At 38.9% G+C, this 21,794-nt stretch overlaps 1 protein-coding gene across 2 annotated transcripts in view; it reads right to left on the bottom strand.

Annotated features, from left to right (window-relative positions):
• The window catches only part of YME1L1 (YME1 like 1 ATPase), a 50,808-nt gene that overhangs the window by 24,059 nt on the left and 4,955 nt on the right, over window positions 1-21,794 (bottom strand). The window contains exons 2-5 of one of the 2 annotated variants that reach the window (XM_004757663.3): window positions 14,729-14,860; window positions 8,908-9,070; window positions 6,614-6,712; window positions 1,140-1,249 (exon numbers count right to left, since the gene is read on the bottom strand). In XM_004757663.3, the coding sequence (XP_004757720.1) occupies window positions 1,140-1,249; window positions 6,614-6,712; window positions 8,908-9,070; window positions 14,729-14,860 (504 nt within the window). The remainder of the gene's footprint in view (window positions 1-1,139; window positions 1,250-6,613; window positions 6,713-8,907; window positions 9,071-14,728; window positions 14,861-21,794) is intronic. The other variant, XM_004757664.3, reaches the window with a different exon arrangement.

Genomic DNA, 21,794 nt, shown 5'->3' on the forward strand with positions numbered 1-21,794 from the left:
AGTCTGCTGAAGATTCTTTCCCCTCTCTTTCCCTCCCCCACCTCGCTCCTCATCTGGTCGCATGCATTCTCTCTCTCAAAGAAAGAAGATCTTAAAAAAAAAAAAGAGGTTCTAGGTCTGGTGGTAAAATAAATACTACCTCAGAAGTCAAGAGAGGCATCCCAGAGAATAGGATTTCTAAACCACAGAGAAGAGAACACAAAGCGTAAACAATCTGACAGAGCCATGAAATAACAGGCCTTAGAAGTCGGGAATGGCAAGCGATCTTGTATGACAGGACTTTACATGCCAAGAAACAAGCGGAGTAGAGGTTCAGAGGGGGTGCCATATTTAAAGATGAGAACAGAAAAATGGTTGGCAGAGGCCAAATGGATACTACAGCAGGAAACTGACAAGACAATTATTAATAAAAACATTTTAGACAGATGCTGGGTTGGTGGCAATCTGGAGGCTGGACTAAAGGTAACCAGGAGGCTAAGGAGGCTTAGTCAGTTAACCAGCCAACTCGACCTCCACTCAGGTCATGACAGCAAGGTCATGAGATCAAGCCTCACCGCTGTGCTCCATGCTCAATGAGGCTCCACACTCAGCAGTCTGCCTGAGATTCTCTCTCTTCCTCTCTCTACCCCTCCCACCAGCATGCGTTCCCACGCACACTCTCTCAAATAAATTCTTCAAAAAAAATAAAGGCAAGAGGCTAAATGAACGATTATTAGAGTCCTTTAAGGCAAGAAACTGTTACAGTCTATCTCTGCAGTAGAACTGGGGATGAAAAGAGACAGATCTAAGAAATATTTAAGAGGCTAGATGGATAGGACCTTAGTGATTAATGGATGTGACAGGAGAGAAAAGATGAACAAATCCAAGTTGATTACCAGGTTTCTAGCTTGGGCAGATGCTACTCATTAACACAGAGAACACACAGGTACGTGTGTAGGGACAAAAAACAAAAGGAGATGTCTAACAGGCCAAAGGAGAGACATGACTAGGACACTCACGAGAGTTGGAGGTGTAATGATTACATAGGTTATTAATCCTTCAGAAAATCAACTGACCAGTAAAAGAAATCAGATATTGAATGTTCTCATTTTAATAATTTTTAAAAGACTGCTTTTTCAAACAACAAAATGTCTAATTACCTTCACAAATGATGGTGCTATATGCTGTGACTCTGCCAATCGTTCAGAGGTGGACTGTAAACGTCGAGTTCTTGATTTCAAAGTTTTAAAACCCCGAGACTGTATGAAAACTGAATGGAACAGTATCAGATTTACTCCCCGTTGCAAATGCTTATAAGAAAAATACCTTGGATTCAAAACTGACTCCAAGCCCATCATCCTAAGTTTATTATCTCACTTTTTAACATAGTTCTTCATCTGACACTTCACTAAAGTCATTAAAATGGATTGAATCTACAAAATAATTTATAGCCTCTTGGTAATTTTAAAATGTGAAAAGAAAAAAACACCCACTGATGAATATCAAATAAAAGTCAGTGTCTAATTCCTCAAACCCCAATCTCACTTCCCAGAAGTGCCCACTGTTAATTTCATGACTGGGGCGCCTGGGTGGCTCAGTCGGTTAAGCATCCGACTCTTGATTTCAGCTCAAGTCTTGATCTCAAGGTTTTGAGTTCAAGCTTGCATTGGGCTCCACACTGGGCATAGAGCCTAATTCAAAAAAATGAAAAATAAAAGAATGAAAGCTTTGGAAAATAACTTCATGACTAAACTTCTATGTATTTAAATACATGCTCTTTCTACAAAAATAATACATAATTTTTTGCAGTTATCTTCTTGCACTGAACAATCAATATATCATGGACATTTTTTAGAACAGATCAGACTACATTCAACTTAATGGCTGTTAATATTTTCCCAATTTATCAGATTTGAATATTCAAACACTTTCCTACCATGGACATTAGTTGTTTCCTGTTTTCTTATTGCTAAGAATGCTTCAGTTAAAATTCTTATACATATCACCTTTCAGCACATGTAGACTGAATTCTTTTTTTTTTTTTTTTTTTTTTTTTTTTTTTTTAAAGATTTTATTTATTTATTTGACAGAGAGAAATCACAAGTAGATGGAGAGGCAGGCAGAGAGAGAGAGAAGGAAGCAGGTTCTCTGCCGAGCAGAGAGCCCGATGCGGGACTCGATCCCAGGACTCTGAGATCATGACCTGAGCCGAAGGCAGCGGCTTAACCCACTGAGCCACCCAGGCGCCCTGTAGACTGAATTCTTAAAAGTGAAATGTGAGGTCTGAATTATTTAACACTAAGAAACTGCCCTCTAAAAGGCTGTTACTGATTTATACACCACCAATGAAAAGGAGTATCCTTTTCTCCACCTCCTTTCCAATCAGATTAATAAAAATTTTTAATTAAAAAAATTTTTTTTAAGATTTTATTTGTCAAAGAGCACAAGCAGGGGGAGTGACAGGCAGAAGGGGAAGCTGGCTCCCCACTGAGCAAAGGAGTGCAATGCGGAGCTCGATCCCAGGACCTTGGGTTCACAACCTGAGCTTAACCAACTGAGCCACCCAGGCATCCCTATAAATTTTTTAATTTGTACAAATCAGATAGACAAAAAGCACTGTCTTGTTTTAATTTGCATTTCAGATTAGAAATGGGGGTAATTTCTGAAAAACTTCCACTTTTATTCAATATTTTCTTTAGTTGTCAACACTCATAACCTTTCCCATTTTCATGTATAAAAAGGATGCATGTTATGTAAACTAACTTTAAGTCACATATATTTGAAATATTTAATGTCTTTGTCTTTTGATACAGCAACTTAAAGGTTAAAATATTCCTATCTTTTAATCTTTAGTGTTTTCTGCACTGTATTGATTAGAGCGCCTCACCCCCAAACTGTGATTTTAAGAGAAGCCCCCCCGGGTGGCTCAGTCAGTTAAGTTGTCCAATTCTTAGTTTTGGCGCAGGTCCTGGTCTCGGGGTTATGGGATCGAGCCCTGCATCAGGCTCCACACTGAGCTTGGGGTCTGCTTGAGATTCTACCTCTCCCTTTCCCTCTGGCCCTCCTCTCTCTCTCTCTCCCTCTCCAAATAAAACAATTAAAAAAAAAATGGGGGCACCTGGGTGGCTCAGTGGGTTAAAGCCTCTGCTTTCGGCTCGGTTCATGATCCCAGGCTCCTGGGATCGAGCCCCGCATCGGGCTCTTTGCTCAGCGGGGAGCCTGCTTCCTCCCCTCTCTCTCTGTCTGCCTCTCTCCCTACTTGTGATCTCTATCTGTCAAATAAAATAAATAAAATCTTAAAAAAAAAAAAAATGGAGTCTACTGACTTTTTTTTTTAATTTTTTTTTAATATTTTATTTATTTATTTGACAGAGAGAGATCACAAGTAGGCAGAGAGGCAGGCAGAGAGAGAGAGAGGGGAGGAAGCAGGCTCCCTGCTGAGCAGAGAGCCCGATGCGGGACTCGATCCCAGGACCCTGAGATCATGACCTGAGCCGAAGGCAGCGGCCCAACCCACTGAGCCACCCAGGCGCCCTGGAGTCTACTGACTTTTAACTTTGTTCAGACCTTTACCTATTTGGGACTTATTTAAGATTAAACTAAGATTAAATTAAATTAAATTAAATTAAGATTCTCTTATGTCCAAGTTTATTTTTTTATTTTATTTTTTTAAGTAATCTCTGCACCCAACTTGGGGCTTGAACTCACAACCCCAGATCAAGAGACGGATGTTTTACTAAGCCAACCAGGTGCCCCATTTTACTGTCAAGTTTAAAATCAACTTCTTGGTTTTCATAGCAAGTGTTTAGGGTTTTGAACAAGGTTGCAGTGAATTAATAAATCTGGGCATAAATTAAAACTATCATAGTACTGAGTCCTTTCAAAGAGGATTATGGTATTCTCTCATTTTAGTTTACCTAGCTCTTTTATTTTGTTCTGTGAAGTTTCACAGGTGCGCATATATATATACACACACACAAACATATGTATATATATTACATTCAATATAATACTCGAATATTGATACAAATATTCAACATAATGTATATACATGTATGTGTGTACACATATGTATACATATATGTGTATACAAGTATGTACACATATATGTGTGTATACACATGCATATATGTATGTACATTATGTTGAATATTTCTTGTGAGGACAAAGATTAAATGGGTTTGGAAGAAACTATAAATAAAAGCTATTGCTAGAATATAAGAAAGATATTGATTTTTATGCATTTATCTTATGTGATACTAGAGTAGCCTTTCAGTTGATTTTTTAAAGTTTTCTGGAAACATATTACCTGGTAAACAAAGAACAATCATAATTTTGTCCCGAAACTTCTAAACTCCTTTTTAATTATATTGTTTAAAACTTCCAAATTCCTCAACAAAAACAGGCTACTACTATCTTATTTCCTGTATTCCTAAGATCCTAATAGAGTTCCTTAATAAATTTTAAAACTTTCTATTATAGTTCTTGACAACTTTGTAGGAGGTGTGACCATTAAAATCTATCACATGCCTTTTTCATACATTGAAATAGTATTATTCTTTTCTAATCTATTAACATAAATTAACATACTTCCTAATATTAAATCACTCATATTCCTTATCATATTTTCAAGCCCATTTCTATAATTCCTTTTTCAGATTTTATTTACAATTTCTGTATTTACATTATTAGGTGAAACTGCAATCTATTATATCCTTTTCTACGATAACATTTTAGTATTACTAATCTCGTGGAATAAACAGGAAAACCTATTCTACCTTTTTCTTGATTTTGGTCCTGGAAAACAGAACATAAACCATAAAAACCATCTGAGCCGAAGTGCCTCTGGGACACTATTATATTTCAAATTTCATAGTTACTGTCTTATCTCCTGAGTCAGTGTTGTTCATTTATAACTTGGATTGCTGTTTCAACACATTTTTATTTATACACACTATTCAAAGTTTTAAATCTTCCCTATATGTGGCTGTTATCACTTTTTTTTTTTTACTTCTAACACTTCTAACATTTTCTCAGTGTTTTTAATTAGACCATTCTATTCTCTTGTTTTCTTAAATTAAATCTGTTATTCATTTAACTAAGTAAAACTCTCTTGTATTCATTTGTTTTATACATCTTAATTTCTCTAAATTTATTTAGAGTATTCTCAAAATGAATGTTTAATCGATTTATTTTCTTTCTTACATCCTAATAAATTACACAATGCCCTCAGCCATCAGCTGGCCCTCAACTCAAAGACTTTGATGCTGATTTTCACTGTGGTTCATTACTAATTGTCTGTAATTTGTTTCTCTTTCCTTCAGCCACAAGACACTTACAAAAGTATCTTTAAATGTCCATAGAATTGGGAATTTTTTAAGTTATCCTTTCTGTTATTTGATTTCAATATTATATGATCAGAGCAGCTGACCCTGGGTTATAACTTTCTAAAAATGAAGAGCCTCCTTATTCCCTAATGAATGCTCAGTTTTTCTAAGTCTTCCATGAATATTTAAAAATATATCATCCTTCTTTAAGAATTCTTCTGTCTTCTGCATTGACCATTTCTTTAGGGCATTACTGGTCTCTGTGCCCTACGTGGCACCTCTCTTTCATGCTACAAGTTTTCTTGAACATGTGAAGATCTTGCTGTTCCAGTTATAATTGCAAAGAAAATACAGTAATCAATACTGACTGTAGATAAGTTTCCTCAAAACTAGCTAGGTGGTCAATACATTTATACTACAAAATATGGACTTATAATGAGTGAGTAGGGTACATTTAGTGCCTAATTCAAATCCATTATTTCTCTCCTTGGCCTCAATGCTCACACACAATCTTCAGAGACAGACTTCTCTACACACACACCCCCTTTATTAACAACAAGTCTTTTGCCAATTGTGGCATAAATGTTACAAGCCCAATCTATTCTGGGACTGGCCCGCTTTTGGCAATCTTTCAGTTCAACTGTTCACAAATCATCCACTATTACTGACTTGGAAATGGGTTTTTTCCCTAACTTCTACTGGAAATAATAGCACACACCTCTTTTGTGTTACTAAGTTCCATGAAGGTAGGTAACATATGTCTTTTTCATCTACAATTATCACTGTTACCTAACAGCTTTCACTAGTGTCTGGTATTAAATAAATGTAAATGCATGCATATTTGATTTTTCTATCAATGTGATGTCATCTATTTCTTACCTAATAGAAAGTTCTCAAATTTCTGGTCCACTGATGAAACCCCTCTGCTGTTGCCCTGACTTTTCCTACACTTTAAATTTTTTTTCTGTCATTGCAATTGATTGGAACAATTTTAAAAATGAAATTTTAAGAATACAGGGAAGTAAACAAACACGCTTAATTACGTTGAAGGTGTAGATAAATTCCCTAAAGTTTGATTTACTGTGGCACTTATCACTCACATTCAAAATTCAGCTACTACGTATTTTCCCAACCAAAAATCGGACATACCCAAACTAATTGACTCCAAATAATCTATCAGTTCTACTGTGAACTATGAGCTATAAATGACTGTTTATAAACATTAATATGATTAAGAAAGATAAATAAGAATCTGTTAAAGAAATCTATTTTTTTTTCCCAAAATACATGCAGTTGTTGTTTCATACCTGGCCAGCACTGAAGATCTGAACAAATACTTTTAAGAGTTCTTGAATGTTGTCTGTATAAGCAAGAGGAACGTAAAGTACCAAACATATCTAAGTAACCTGGAAGAAAATTGAGAAAAATAAATTTTCCATTTACCCAGCTAAAAAAAAGGTCACAAAATATAATAATTATATCAAATATTAGAAAGCAAAAGTATGAGCTTAGCCTTTTATTTGTTCATATGGCTTTGCTTTTAGGAGTTTTTAAAAATATTGCTAATCTAATTACAGTTCTTCATCGCATTACTATGATCTACCAGTTGTCCAACAGATTATCTTTTTGATCTGATATATGACCACAGCTGCCAAAGAAATTAAATTCAAACGACAAGGTAAAAGACACATGTTTACCTAAAGTTACTTTTAGTAGAGAGCACAAAGAGATGAAAAACTGCTACTTCCTAGGGACCATTTAAAAATGCTAATAAATAATGTGATTTAACACTGTAAACCAGAAGCAGTCATCTTTCTCTCTCAAAGCTTCTGATCACTGGGTTCGAAGACAGTTCCTCCCATAACTGGAAGCCATCATCTTTGGTGGTCCTTCGAATTCCCCAAGTAGACTAATGGGGCCCATCCTACTTTACATTCGTGATCCTCGGGAGGAAGTAAATAGGACCAACAGAAACTGGTTCTCCTCTATCCCAATACCCTAGACAGAATGCGGGGATTTTCCTAGGAATCAACACAGCCCATCCTAATACCTCTGCCTGCCTAAGCCAAGAAAACAGCTGGCAAGGAACCTTAAAAGGTAATGTAAATATGCCGACCAGAAGACCAACAGTAATACTACTGAACTACACAGCTATGAGAGTAACAAAAATTTTACTCTACTGAACACTTACTATGAGCCAAATAGCACAGTATGGGCTAAATAAACTATTTAGACTATTTCATTTGATCCTGCAAAGTAAGAAAAGGAGTTTTTCCTCATGCTTCACATGAGAAAACAGCAGTCTGGGGACTAAAGTAAATGGCACAGCCACTCAGTGGCAGGAATGAGTTTGATACTAGTCTACTCCTCACCCTTAACCACTCAGCCTGAGGACTTCTCTCAGGAAGGAGGCAGTATAACATTAAAATAGAAGCAGATTTTCAGTCCAAGCCCCCAAGCTCAAAAACTTCATTTTTCTCATTCCTGAATTCTTTACTTATACTACAATCCATATATGAAAAAAAAGCAATAGAATAATTAGTAAATGAATTAAATTTATACAAAGTATGACTTCAATCAAAACGTTATCACAAAATGAATTAAATTTGCATGTTCCTGGGCTATTATTATAGCTTATACTGATTATTTAAATCTGCTCTTCCATCATTTAAAAAAAAAGTATTTTGATAAGTTCTAACATTTATTGTTTAAGCATCATCCAAAAAGAAACTCATGAAGTGAAACCCCTTCTACAAACTACCAACTTATTTTAACACCAGATTGTTACAAGACTTAAATAAGAAAATATACATTCTTTTTAAAAAAAGGACTGGGGCACCTGGGTGGCTCAGTGGGTTAAAGCCTCTGCCTTCGGCTCAGGCCATGATCTCAGGGTCCTGGGATCGAGCCCCACATCAGGCTCTCTGCTCAGTGGGGAGCCTGCTTCCTCCTCTCTCTCTCTCTGCCTGCCTCTCTGCCTACTTGTGATCTCTGTCTGTCAAATAAATAAATAAATAAATAAAAATTAAAAAAATAAAAATAAAAAAAGGACTATGATTATTACTTCAATGTATTTTCAGAAACTAACATGATTCTTGGAATCCAATAAAAGTTGTCACCTAAAATTAAAACAATATTCCACTATTACACAATGTATGTAATGTGCTATAGTAGATCTTGGGACAAAGAAAGAAGCCTCGTGTGGAAAAACCAGTAATTTAGGAAGATGAAATTTCATTTGGTCTAAATATAGTCTATAGTTCAGTGAAACGTACTGTCCCAATATTATTTTCTCAGTGTTGACAAATGCACCATGTTTAAGCAGGCAGTTAACATCAGAGGAAGCCAGGTGAAGGGCATACAGGAACTCAGTACTATCTCTGCAACTTTCCTGTAAATCCAAAATTACTCCAATACGAAAGATAATTAAGAAAAGGAAAAGAAAGGAAAGAAGGAAAGAAAGAGAAAAGGAAAAAGGAAAGGAATGAACAGAACTCAGGAAAGAAGCTAACACACAGTAAGCATAAATAAATGCTATCTGTTAAATTTTTAGTAACTACAACGGCTTACTTAAATTGGAACAAAAAATAAGCCAACTTACCATATTTATTTTCAAAGAAGGACTGTGCAGAGACATGAGATGTATGCCAATGGGAAGAAACACGCTTGCCTTTACAAAATCCAGGAAGTAGACTGTCTACTAGTTGATCAATCTGTCCAAGTTTTAATTCGGATAATCCAAGGTCTCTTAAATTAAGTACAGGCTATAAAAGAGTGAGTCAACCAAGTTAGCAATTAATAACAAGATATTTAACTTAAAACAGTTCTTACTAGTTGAAAAATTATAGATTCAAAAAATCTAACAAAGGTATTAAGTCCTTTTTTTCTAGTATTTAAAAACTAAATTCGAAAAAAAAGAAAAAACAAATTGGAGCGAATATTTATTTTTAAAATGACGTTATTTATTTGCCAGAGAAGACAGAGCAAAAGCAGGGGGAGCAGCAGGCAGAGGGAGAAGCAGGCTCCCCGCTGAGCAAGGAGCCTGATTTGGGACTGGATCCCAAGACCCTGGGATCATGACCCAAGGTGAAGGCAGACACTTAACCAACTAAGCCACCCAGGCATCCCTGGTGCAAATATTTTTATAGTTCTGGTTCTATGGAGGTTAGTCATATGAGGTTTGACAAAGGTTAAAAATATATTCCCAATAGTGCCTCTAAGTTATGGACTTTTAAAGCTTCCTTCAGTCTCTAATGCCCATAAACAAAAGCACATTTGATTTTTTAAAAAGGGGGGATATGCTGTTACCAAAGGACATCTCACTCCTCTGGTCTCATTCCTGAGATCCTACTTTGAACTGAGAGGTTCTATAATTACACATACCTAACTTATCTAATAAAGAGGAAAACTGAACAAAGTAAAAAATGTGTGGGGGCACCTGGGTGGCTCAGTGGGTTATAAAGCCTCTGCCTTCGGATCAAGTCATGATCCCAGGGGTCCTGGGATGGCTCTCTGCTCGGCAGGGAGCCTGCTTCCCTTCCCGCCTCTCTGCCTGCCTCTCTGCCTACTTGTGACCTCTCTGTCAAATAAAAATTTTTCAAAGAAATGTGTGAAAACCAGGGAAGAAAATAACTCGCATTAAAATAGTTCTAAACTAACTACAAATAGGATAGAATTGAGTTATTTTCTTGTCCAAAGGAGCTGTCATGAAAGACAAATAAAAATTAGCCCCAGACAGCCAGAAGTTCTAGCACAGGAAGCAAAAATGAACAGAACAAGTAAAGTATCAGCTTCTGATGACTGATGTGAAGTTAGATTCATAAAAATTTCACACATGCAAAAATAAATGAATGAAGTTAGATCCATGGATTATATAGTTCTGGACTGATGTCCAGGGTTTCTCAGCTACTAGCTTTAGGACAAGTCATTCATATTCTCAGAATCAATTGCCTCATTAGTAAAATGCCTATGAAACATGCCCTGCCAACTTCACAACAAGGTGGTATGGATCAATGGAAAAGATGACGTGTTGCTCATCTGACATCCAAACACCAAGGCAAGCATAGTTAAAGGCATGATGAAATAAAATATTTAAAAGTGCTCTTTATTAAAAACTACACAATATAAAGTGTATCATTACAATGAAAACAGCACTATAATAGTCAAAAGCTACTTTTCAAAAGTTATCCTTTATTATTATTTTTTTTAATAGGCTCCACGCCCAGCATGGAGTCTGACATGGAGCCCTGTGCAGGGCTTGAACTCATGACCCTAAAATCAGAACTTAAGCTGAGATCAAGAGTTGGACACTTAACCAACGGGGCCACCCAGGTGCTCCTCAAAAGCTATCTTTTAAAATGGGAAGCTAAAACATCTATTTATAATGCAAAGACTTCAAAAGGGAAATGCAGATTCTTAACTAAAAATTACTTCCCTTACTTACTAGCTGTCAGGTCCTTGAAATGTAAGAATAAGGTACATAAAAGCACAGCAATTATCATACAACATAATAACTGCTATTATAGAGATATTTAAAACAAAAAGTGGTAAAGAGCGCCTGGCTGGCTCAGTGGGTTGGGCCTTTGCCTTCGGCTCGGGTCATGATCTCGGGGTCCTGGGATTGAGTCCCGCGTCAGGCTCCCTGCTCAGCAGGGAGTCTCCTTCCCCGCCCCTCTCTGCCTGCCTGTCTGCCTACTTGTGATCTCTGTCTGTCAAATAAATAAATAAAATCTTAAAAAAAGAGAGAGAGAACAGAGAGCAACTAATTTCCAAAGTCAGATACAGCTTCACTAAGGTAACACCTTATTTCCAAAATATGGGAAACCTGAGGGTAAGGGACAAACAAAATGTCATCAAAGCACCTGGAATGTTTCAGAAGTAGTCCAAAGATCAGTGATGACAGAATGAACTAGATAGGCTAAGGTCAAATTGTAAAAAGCCTGTCTGAATTTAATTCCATAGCTAATTTATTAGTTTTGTTTTATAGCTAGAAAATAGAAGACAAAGATAATAAACTGGATGAAAAAAGGCTGACGGAACAAGAGAAAAAATGGTATGAGCCTGAACCAAGCCCAAGAGAAAGACAGAAATAACAAATCATGGACAACAGACATTTGGAAAAATCAACAAGAGGACTGAGAGGAAGAAGGCTTCTGGGTGGACACTCTATCAATTTATTATCTCATAGCTCCTCTTCATCCTTTTTGTTGGCTCCATGAACAATGATCTGGGCTCTTTAAATATTTTTCCCTTGCCAGCTGGGACAATGTAAACTTTGTCAGTAAAGAGCACAGGAGACACTGTAAGAGAAAAGTGTTTTTGTATCTGGTTCCGGTGTGCTCGTTCAGCAGGGTCCTACGTGCAGCACCCATGATGTTTCTAGCATCTGCCTGCCACTTGTACGGCTTCTCCAAAACTTGGCTTCTACAGTAAACTGTGGCTTCTACAGTAAACAAGTAGTAGCTTTTCCAGTAAGAGACATTCCCATGAACAGCTTTCCCTGCTACCCTGCATGACTGATTTCCATCAAGTGCAGCTAGCGTGACACACCAACTTAGCCAGTCGATGAGCCAAAGCCATGCCCTCTTCCAAGAAGGTCAGGACCTCAGCCGTGGGTGAAGAACTCTTCCTGCCATTGCGCCATCTCAGTCCTAAGAGTATTAGCTACTCCTTAAATCTGCTAGTACTCTGTGTTTTAGAGTTTACTTATTACTAGCCAATTCCTAGCTATTCCAATCCCTTAAAAAAACAGGGTTTTAAAAATGTTAAACTAAAAAAATTACACTAATTTTTAGCATTATAACTATGTGGTTTCTCTATCCTGGTTGGAACCAGACTGATAGGGCCAAACCCACTGCAAGTTCAAATACAATGTAATGTGAGAATAGCCAAGTTTGGACATCTTAATTTTGAGGTCCCTGAAATTCTCTTCAGCGGGTTTTGTTTTTTTTTTAAATACATTCTTCTCAAGGTGCTTAACTTTTTTTTTTCTTTGAGATTTTTATTTATTTGACAGAGATCACAAGTAGGCAGAGAGGCAGGCAGAGAGAGAGGAAGGGAAGCAGGCTCCCTGCTGAGCAGAGAGCCAGATGTGGGGCTTGATCCCAGGACCCTGAGATCATGACCTGAGCAGAAGGCAGAGGCTTTAATCCACTGAGCCACTCAGGACCCAGGTGCCCCTTCAGAGGGGTATTTATCAAGGCATTAATACGTGACTTCAAAGATTTAAAGTAAATTTAGGGTTGGGGATATATTTGGGAGTCATCAGCATATTATACACACACACACATACACACATTTACATACATACATACATGAAAATGGGTAACATGACCTGGGAGAATGTGCATTAACAAATATCAGATCAAGGATAAATGCAAAGCACACCAAGTATTTAAGGGGCTAGCAACAACAACAATTAAAAAAAAAAAAAAAAGCCAGCAAAACAGAAAGAGAAAAACCATCCTCAATGTAACATCACTCAATACGAGGGAGTATTCTTAAAGTAGGAAATGTTCAGCAAGACCAGATGCTAAGGTAAGTTGAACAAGATGTGGCTTTTTAAAAAGGTCTGCACTGAAGCATAAAGGAAATCAATAACTTTGGCAAAATAAGTCTATAAAATGGTACAAAGTAAGCCAAACTATGATGATATGTAGTATAAGAATAAAAGTTTAGCAAGTACAGTTACAAGCTCAAACGACTATTTCAAGAAGTCTGAAATCAAAAGGAAAATAAGTCAGTAGCTTTTGAAGGAAGTTGAAAGAGAGTTTTTAAAATTACATTGTGTGGACGACTGGGTGGCTCAGTGGGTTAAGGCCTCTGAATTCGGCTCAGGTCATGATCCCAGGGTCCAGGGATCCAGCTCAGAATCAGGCTCTCTGCTCAGCAGGGAGTCTGCCTCCCCCTACCCCCCACCTGCCTCTCTGCCTGCTTGTGACACCTATCTGTCAAATAAATAAATAAAATCTTTTAAATAAATAAATTAATTAACAAAATTACATTGTGGAGTGGATATTTGGATAAGCAAGACTTGACTGATGAAAGCAAGGCCACCACATAGCAAAGGAGGTTAAGAGTAGAGAGTAGAGATGAGGAGAAATTAAGGAGAAAGAAAAAGTTCTGTAAAGCAATAAAGAACACTCACTAAAGGCAAATAGGACTAATGAGGGTGTATCAAAAGGGCCCCAATTCTATTATCTGAGACCATTACTCAAAAGCTCAACATTGGCTTCTAGAGTTTTAGTTACTTTTCAAGGCCCTGACCTAGCAATTTCACTTAACGAAATACTCTTTAGCAACACAGACAGTAAAAGTGATGTTGTTTATAGCAACAAAATTCTGGAAACAATATCCAACAATGGGATAGCATACAATAAACACTTGGAAGTCATTAAAAATATAGAAGGGGACTCCTGGGTGCCCCAGTCGGTTAGGCATCTGCCTTCAGCTCAGGTCATGTCAGGATCCCAGGTCCTGGGATTGAGTCCTGCCTGAGTCAGCCTCTCTGCTCAGCGGGAAGTTGGATTCTCCCTCTCCTTCTCCCTCTCCCCCTGCTTGTGCAGTCACTCGCTCACTCTCTCTTTCTCTCTCTCATAAATAAAATCTTCAAAAAAACATATATATATAGAAAATGTATAGCATAACAAGTCCACGAAGACCATTAAATGAACAAAACAGAATTTAAATCAGCATATACATAATGACCCAATCATAAAATTTTAAAAGTACAGGGGCGCCATGGTGGCTCAGTTGGTTAAGCATCCAACTTTTGATCTTGGCTTAGGTCTCAATGCCATGGTTGTGAGTTCAAGCCCCCCCCAAAAAAGTGTAAGAGAAAAAGAGACTTGACATGTAAATACAAAATGTTAATAGCATTATCTCTGGGGAACAGGATCACAGGAGAATTTTATTTCTTCCACCCATACAGTATTTTCCAAAATTCCTAAAAGTAACACAATATTGCTGTAGGCAGCAATTCTGATACATGTATTTTCATCATGCAGGCTCTCTTGGACTATAATTTGGGAGAGGCTTATCATCACAGTAGAAAGACAATGGACTGGGGTGCCTGGGTGGCTCAGAGGGTTAACCTCTGCCTTCAGCTCAGGTCATGGTCTCAGGGTCCTGGGATCCAGCCCCGCATCAGGCTCTCTGCTCAGCCAGAAGCCTGCTTCCACCCCCTCTCTGCCTGCCCCTCTGCCTACTTGTGATCTCTGTCAAATAAATAAATAAAATCTTAAAAAAGGGTACAATAAAGCCAGAATTAGACATCTTTAATCATAAAGGACATAAGCTAAAGATAGAAATGACCTTGTTACAAGGATAGACCTTGTCTATCCACAGAGAGACATTTCAGACATTTTTACAACATACTAAATCAAAAACACTGTTTCTCACATAATCAGGGTAAAAACTATTACCTCACTGCCAACAGCCTCATGCTCAGGAACTACATCTCGATGGGGGTTTTGCAAAGCCGACGCACTGACAGAAACAGATGTGCTTTTTGGTGAATGGAAAGCATTGATGAGGTGACTCAGAGGAACTGTAACCTAAAAGAAGATCAAAGTTGAAATTAAGTAGTGTGCTTTTTAAAATTAAAACAGAAAAAAATCTTTTTATCATCAGGATCTGGGATTTGTAAAAAGTTAAAATGCACTGTACAGGGCACCTGGGTGGTTCAGTGGGTTAAAGCCTCTGCCTTCGGCTCAGGTCATGATCCCAGGGTCCTGGGATCGAGTCCCGTATCGGGCTCTCTGCTCAGCAGGGAGCCTGCTTCTCCATCTCTCTCTGCCTGTCTCTCTGCCTACTTGTGATCTGTCTGTCAAATAAATAAATAAAATCTTAAAAAAAAATGCACTGTGCATCAGAACTATATATTAAAAAATATAAATACTCAGATTTATTGCTAGTAAGAAAAAACCAGGTAAATTCTTCCAGGACAGTATTCTGGCTATATGAATCCAAAGTATTAAAAATATGTATTTTATTCCCCATTAATCTATTTCCTAGTAGTTTATTCTAAGGGAAAAAATCTGAAAAGTGCTTGTATATGCATAGATGACAATTTTCATTAAAACATTTAAAAAGCAGCAGAAGGTAGAAATGCCCACCATTAAGACAGTGGGCTAAATAAACGATACCACCACAAAATGAAATATTTCAGACTTTAAAAAAAAAAAGTAAGCATATATCCAGAATTTTATTTTTCTCAACTTCCTCACTGCACCATCCTGTTCTCACCCTATTCTAAGTCACCATCATCTATACAAAGACTTTTGCAACAGCCCTCCTAATTACTCTCTCTGAACCTGCTCTATTAAAAACAAAGTCAGATCTCATCACTCCTTGGCTTAAAACCCTCCAACAGCTTCTCTTCTCACTCACAATAAAAGCAAAAGTCCTAAGCATTATGACACAGAAAGCCCTCTACGGTTATCACCTTTCCAAATCTACCCACCACCATGTTCTACTTCATTCTCTCTATTTTAGTCATACTGGCCTCCTTCCTGTTCTTGGAACAACACCTAACAAGCTCTCACCTCAAGGACTTTGTTTTATTCCCTTTTGTCTAGTTTGCTCTCTGACTTTAGTTCTTAACTCAAATGTCATCTTCTCTTTTCCCTAGCTAACCTATTCAAAATTTTAACAACCCTCCCCTAAAAAAATATTCCTTACCCTTTTCACTACTCCATGCTCTCTTCTTCTTTTTTTTTTTTTAAAAGATTTTATTTATTTATTTGACAGAGAGAGATCACAAGTAGGCAGAGAGGCAGGCAGAGAGAGAGAGGAGGAAGCAGGCTCCCTGCTGAGCAGAGAGCCTGATGCGGGACTCCATCCCAGGACCCTGAGATCATGACCTGAGCCGAAGGCAGCGGCTTAACCCACTGAGCCACCCAGGCGCCCTCCATGCTCTCTTCTTGACAGTTCTGGTCTCTAACATACTTTATACATAATCTACTTATTTATCTATACATTGTTTCTCTTGTTTCTCTCTCAACCAATTCTGACACCAGCTGGTTGTCCAACAATCCAATTCTCAAACTAACTGCCCAGTGTTAGTGTAGAACCCACAAGTTAAAGGCTCAGCCCCGCCCCCCAAGTCTGTTTTCATTTCAGATACCAGTCACAAGTTCTAAGCCATTCATACTTCTGATCTACCAGCTATAAATCTGGGTTTCCTCAATCTCCTCCCCAGGTCTGATAATTTGTTAGAACAGCTTACAGAACTAAGGAATATAATTTACATTTACCGGTCTATTAAGGAAGAAAGGAAGGAAGGAAGGTAGGTAGGTAAGTAGGAAGGAAGGGAGGGAGGGAGAAAAGAAGGAAGGGAAGGGAAGAGGAGGGGAGGAGGTAGGGAGACAATGGGAGGGAGTAAGGAAGGAAAAGAAAGGAAAGAGGGAAAGGGAAGGGAAGGGAAGAGGGAAGGAGGAAAGAAGGGAAGTGCTTGGGTGTCTCAGTCGGTTAAGCATCCACCTTCAGCTTGGGTCATGATCTCAGGGTCCTGGGATGGAGTCCTGCATAAGGCTCTCCACTTAACAGAGTCTACTTCTCCCTCTTCCTCTGTGATCACTCTTGCTTTCACGCTCTCTCAATTAAGTAATTAAAAATCTTTTGGAAGAAAGGAAGGAGGGAAGAGAGGAAGGAAGGAAGGAAGGGGGCCAGATGAATAGGTACAGCCAGAAGGGTCCAAGATGTGGAGTGTATCACCCTTCTGAATGGTGAGTCTTTGCACTGAATCTCATTGCTTAAGGGTTTCTAAAGAGATCAATCCCTAGGCCAGCCCTCCCCTCCAAAAAGCCTGGGGAGTTAGGGCTGAGAGTTCCCACCTTCTAATCACTAGGTCTTTCAGGCTGTCCAAAGACCCTATCCTAAATCACCTCATAAGCACTAAATCCAGGTGTGATCCAAAGGGGTGCCTCAGAAATACCACACTCCTACCACACGGGAAATTCCAAGGGCTTTAGGAGCTTCATGACAAGAAATGGGAACAAAGACCAAATATTTACCTTTTATTATATACCACAGTCTTCCACTAAAATCTAAGTTTGATGTGGCAAGGGATTTTTTTTCTCTAGTTTATTTTATTTCTGTACTTATTTAATGTAAAACTGTTAACAAAGTTAGGTGTCCCTGGAAAAAGACAGACATAGCTTTCTTGACATAAGGCACCCAGCCATCTTGTGAGAGAATATAAAACAGTTTAACAGCGTGCTCTCATCTGATTTTTATGGCATAAACGAAATTGCGAACAAACCTGTTTTTTAAAGATAATGGCTTCGTCTCTACCTTTCTCCCTAGAAGGGAATCTATGCCAACTCCAATAAATGGGAAGATACACTTGGACTTACGAACTGATGTGAAATGCAGAGTGTTTTGAAGATTGAATAACCTTGCTCAGCATGGGTGACCGCAAAAACAACGTAACACCATCTACATGTCACAACTGAGAAAAACTGGGGAATGTTGTCTAATGCCCCATAAAATGGACTAGGTGGGGGGGGATGTAAAACAGCCACTCTCAGGCCAGAAGCCTAATCATGTCAGGGGCAATAAATCTGTGGTAAGATCTCCAGTTATCTTTTCAGGATCTAAATCCCTTTAGCCCTCACCAACTAGAGGCAGAAAACTGCTGATTCTATCCCTTGCTGTACCCCCCCACCCCCCCCCCCCACTGACCTGGGCTCAGGCACTTTAAGACAACTTTTGCCTCAATTCCATGATGTATTCCCCATCCCACAAGCCTCGTCATGAATATGTACAAACCTTAGCATAAAACTTTCCCAATTTTGTTATTCAGGGAAACATTTCTCTGGGAAAGCCTAGTGTTCTCCTTTATTTGCTGCCAAGACCTTTTCCTATTCTTTGACTTGGCTGTATCTTTTGGCTTGATAGTCACCAAGAGACAAACCCAGTTTTCAGTAACAAAATGTTTTTATACAATACTTACATGACTACATACTTTAGATTTTATTTTTGTTTTATTCATACTGTATCCCAGTGCAACAATAACGCATGGTAGATGCCAAATATATATATATATATATATATATATATATATATATATATATATTTTTTTTTTTAAGATTTACTTATTTGACACAGAGAGAGAGATCCCAAGTAGGCAGAGAGGCAGGCAGAGAGAAAGGGGAAGCAGGCTCCCTGCTGAGCAGAGGCTCGATCCCAGGACCCTGAGATCATGACCTGAGCTGAAGGCAGAGGCTTAACCCACTGAGCCACCCAGGCACCCCGCCAAACAAATATTTCTTGAGTAAATGAATAAATTAAATGGGTTCTTACCATCCAGGCATATCTCATTTTATTGTACTTCACAAATACTGCATTTTTTATAAATTGGAGATTTGCGGTAACACTGCATCCAACAAGTCTTTGGCACCATTTTTCCAATAGCATTTGCTCACTTCACGTCTCTGTCACATTTTGGTAATTCTCACAGTATTTCAAACTTTTTTATTATTGTATTTGTTATGGTTACCTATGATTAGTGATTTTTGATGTTAATACTGTAATTGTTTTGGGATGCCATGAATCACACCTATATAAGACACTGAGTTTAATCAGTAACTGTCGTGGGCCTTCTGACTGCTCCACCCATGGGTCCTTCCCATCTCTCTCCCTCTCCTTGGGCTTCCCCATTTGCGGAGACACAACATCAAAATCAGGGCAATTAATAACCCTGCAATGGCATCTAAGTGTTCAAAGGAAAGGAAGAGTCACACATCTCTCCCTTCCAATCAAGATTTATTTATGATTAAGCCTGGTAAGGAAAGCACGTCGAAAGCCAAGGTAGCCTGAAAGCTAAGCCTCTTGTACTTTGCCAAGTTGTACATGCAAAAGAAAAGTTCTTGAAGTAAATTAAAAGTACCATTATAGTGAACACACAAATGATAAAAAAGCAAAATGAGGCCTTCTTGCTGAAAGTTTTCGTAGTCTGGCTAGAAGATCAAACCAACCTCAACATTCCCCTAAGCCAAAGCTTAACTGAGAGCAACCGCCTAACTGTATTAAATCTATGAAGGCTAAGAAAGGTGAAGAAGCTGCAGAAGAACATTCTGAAGCTAGCAGAGGTTGGTTCATGAGGTTTAAGAAGCCGTCTCCATAGGGACGCCTGGGTGGCTCAGTTGGTTAGACGACTGCCTTCGGCTCAGGTCATGATCCTGGAGTCCCGGGATCGAGTCCCGCATCAGGCTCCCAGCTCCATGGGGAGTCTGCTTCTCTCTCTGACCTTCTCCTCGTTCATGCTCTCTCTCAAGTAAATAAATAAAATCTTTAAAAAAAAAAAAAAAAAAGAAGTCGTCTCCATAACGTAAAAGCACAAGGTAAAACAGCAAATACAGAAGCTACAGCAAATTATTCAGAAGATCTAGATGGCACAGATGACTAATGAATAACTATGCAAAACAGATTTTCAGTGTACAAGAAACAGCCTTCTAGTCTAAGATGTCATCTAGAACTTTCATAACTAGAGAGGAGAAGTCAATGCCTGGCTTCAAAGCTTCAAAAGACAGGCTGGCTCTCTCGTTAGGGACTATGATAGCTGATTTTAAGCTGAAACCAGTGCTTATTTACCATTCCGAAAATCCTAGGCCCTTAAGAATAGTATTAAATTGGGATGCATGGGTGGCTCAGTTGGTTAAGCCACTGCCTTTGGCTCAGGTCTTGATCCCAGGGTCCTGGTATCGAGTCCCACATGGGGCTCCTTGCTTGGCAGACAGCCTGCTTCTCTCACTGCCTCTGCCTGCCTCTCTGCCTGTGTGTGTACTCTCTCTCTTTTTAAGAGAGAAAGTCACTTTCTCTCTTTAAAAAAAAAAAGGAATAGTATTAAATCTACGCTGCCTCTGCTCTATAAATGGAAGAACAAAGCCTGGTTGATAGCACATTTATTTAGAATATGATTTAGTCAATACTCTAGGCCCCCTGTTACCAGACCTGCTGCTCATAAAAAAATGATTCTTTCAAAATATTACTGCTCACTGTACAGTACTGAGTAATCAAGGACATTGCCAATTGCCAATGTCCTTGATTACCCAAGAGCTCTACTGGATGTGTACAACCAGATTAATGTTGCTTTCCCGTCTGCTAACACAACATTCATTCTACAGCCCATGGGTCAGAAGCAATTTATACTCTCAAGTCTTATTAAAGAAATACATTTTGGGGTGCCTGGGTGGCTCAGTGGGTTAAGCCTCTGCCTTCAGCTTGGGTCATGATCCTGGGGTTCTGGGATCGAGCCCCACATCAGGCTCTCTGCTCGACGGGGAGCTTGCTTCCCCCTCTCTCTCTGCCTGCCTCTCTGCCTACTTGTGATCACTGTCTGTCAAATAAATAAATAAAATCTTTTTTAAAAAAAATACATTTTATAAAGACTACAGCTGCTACAGAGTGTGATTCTTCTGATGGATCTGGGCAAAGTAAACTCAACACCTTCTGGAAAAGGATTCACCATTTCAGATGGCATTAAGAACATTTTCACAGGAAGAGGTAAAAATATCAACATTAACAGGGGTTTGGAAGAAACGGATTCCAAACCTCACGGGCTGACTTTGAGGGGGTCAAGACTTCACTGGAGAAAGTAACTGTAAATGTGGTGGAAATAGCGAGAATTAGAAGCAGACCCTGAAGATGTGAGGAAAGCACTGCAATTCCATGATCCCACTAACACGGATGAGTTGCTTCTTATAGATGAGCCAAGAGAGTGGGTTCTTTTTAAGATTTTATTTATTTGAGAGAGAGTGTGTGTGAGCGAGCATGCGATTGAGAGAGGGCACACAAGCCACAAGCTGGGAGCAGAAGCAGAAGGACAGGGAGAAGCAGGCTCCCCGCTGAGCAGGAAGCCCAATTTGGGGCTCGATCCCAGGACCCTGGGATCATGACCTGAACCAAAGGCAGATGCTTAACCAACTGAGCCACCCATGTGCCCCAAAAAAGTGGTTTCTGGAGATGATATGTACTCTTGGTGAAGATTCTGTGAAGGCTATTGAAATGACAAAAAATTTGGAGTATTACATAAACTGAGTTGATAAGGAAGCGCAGGGTTTGAGATGATTCAGTTCAATAATGAAAGAAGTTCTACTGTGGGTCAAATGCTATCAAATAGCACCACATCCGACAGAGAGATCATTCATGAAAGGAAGAGTCCATCGATATTGCAAACTTCAGTGTTGTCTTATTTTAAGAAATTGCCACAGCCACCTCTCACCTTCGGCAGTCACTACCATGATCAGTCACCAGCCAACAATTGTGAGGCAAGACCCTCCATCCGCAAAAAGATTATGAACGCACAGATGATAGGCGAGCCTGGATGGCTCAGTAGGTTAAGTGTCCAACTCTTGATTTCTGCTCGGGTCAGGATCTCAGGATCAAGAGATGGGAGCCCAGGATGGGGTTCCACACCCAGCAGGGAGTCTGCTTGAGATTCCCTTTCCGTCTCCCTCTGCTCCCGTGTGTGCGTGTGTGTATGTG

Source organism: Mustela putorius, unplaced genomic scaffold (assembly GCF_011764305.1).
Source record: "Mustela putorius furo isolate JIRA1106 unplaced genomic scaffold, ASM1176430v1.1 tig00000827_pilon_pilon_pilon, whole genome shotgun sequence".
NCBI lineage: Eukaryota > Metazoa > Chordata > Mammalia > Carnivora > Mustelidae > Mustela > Mustela putorius.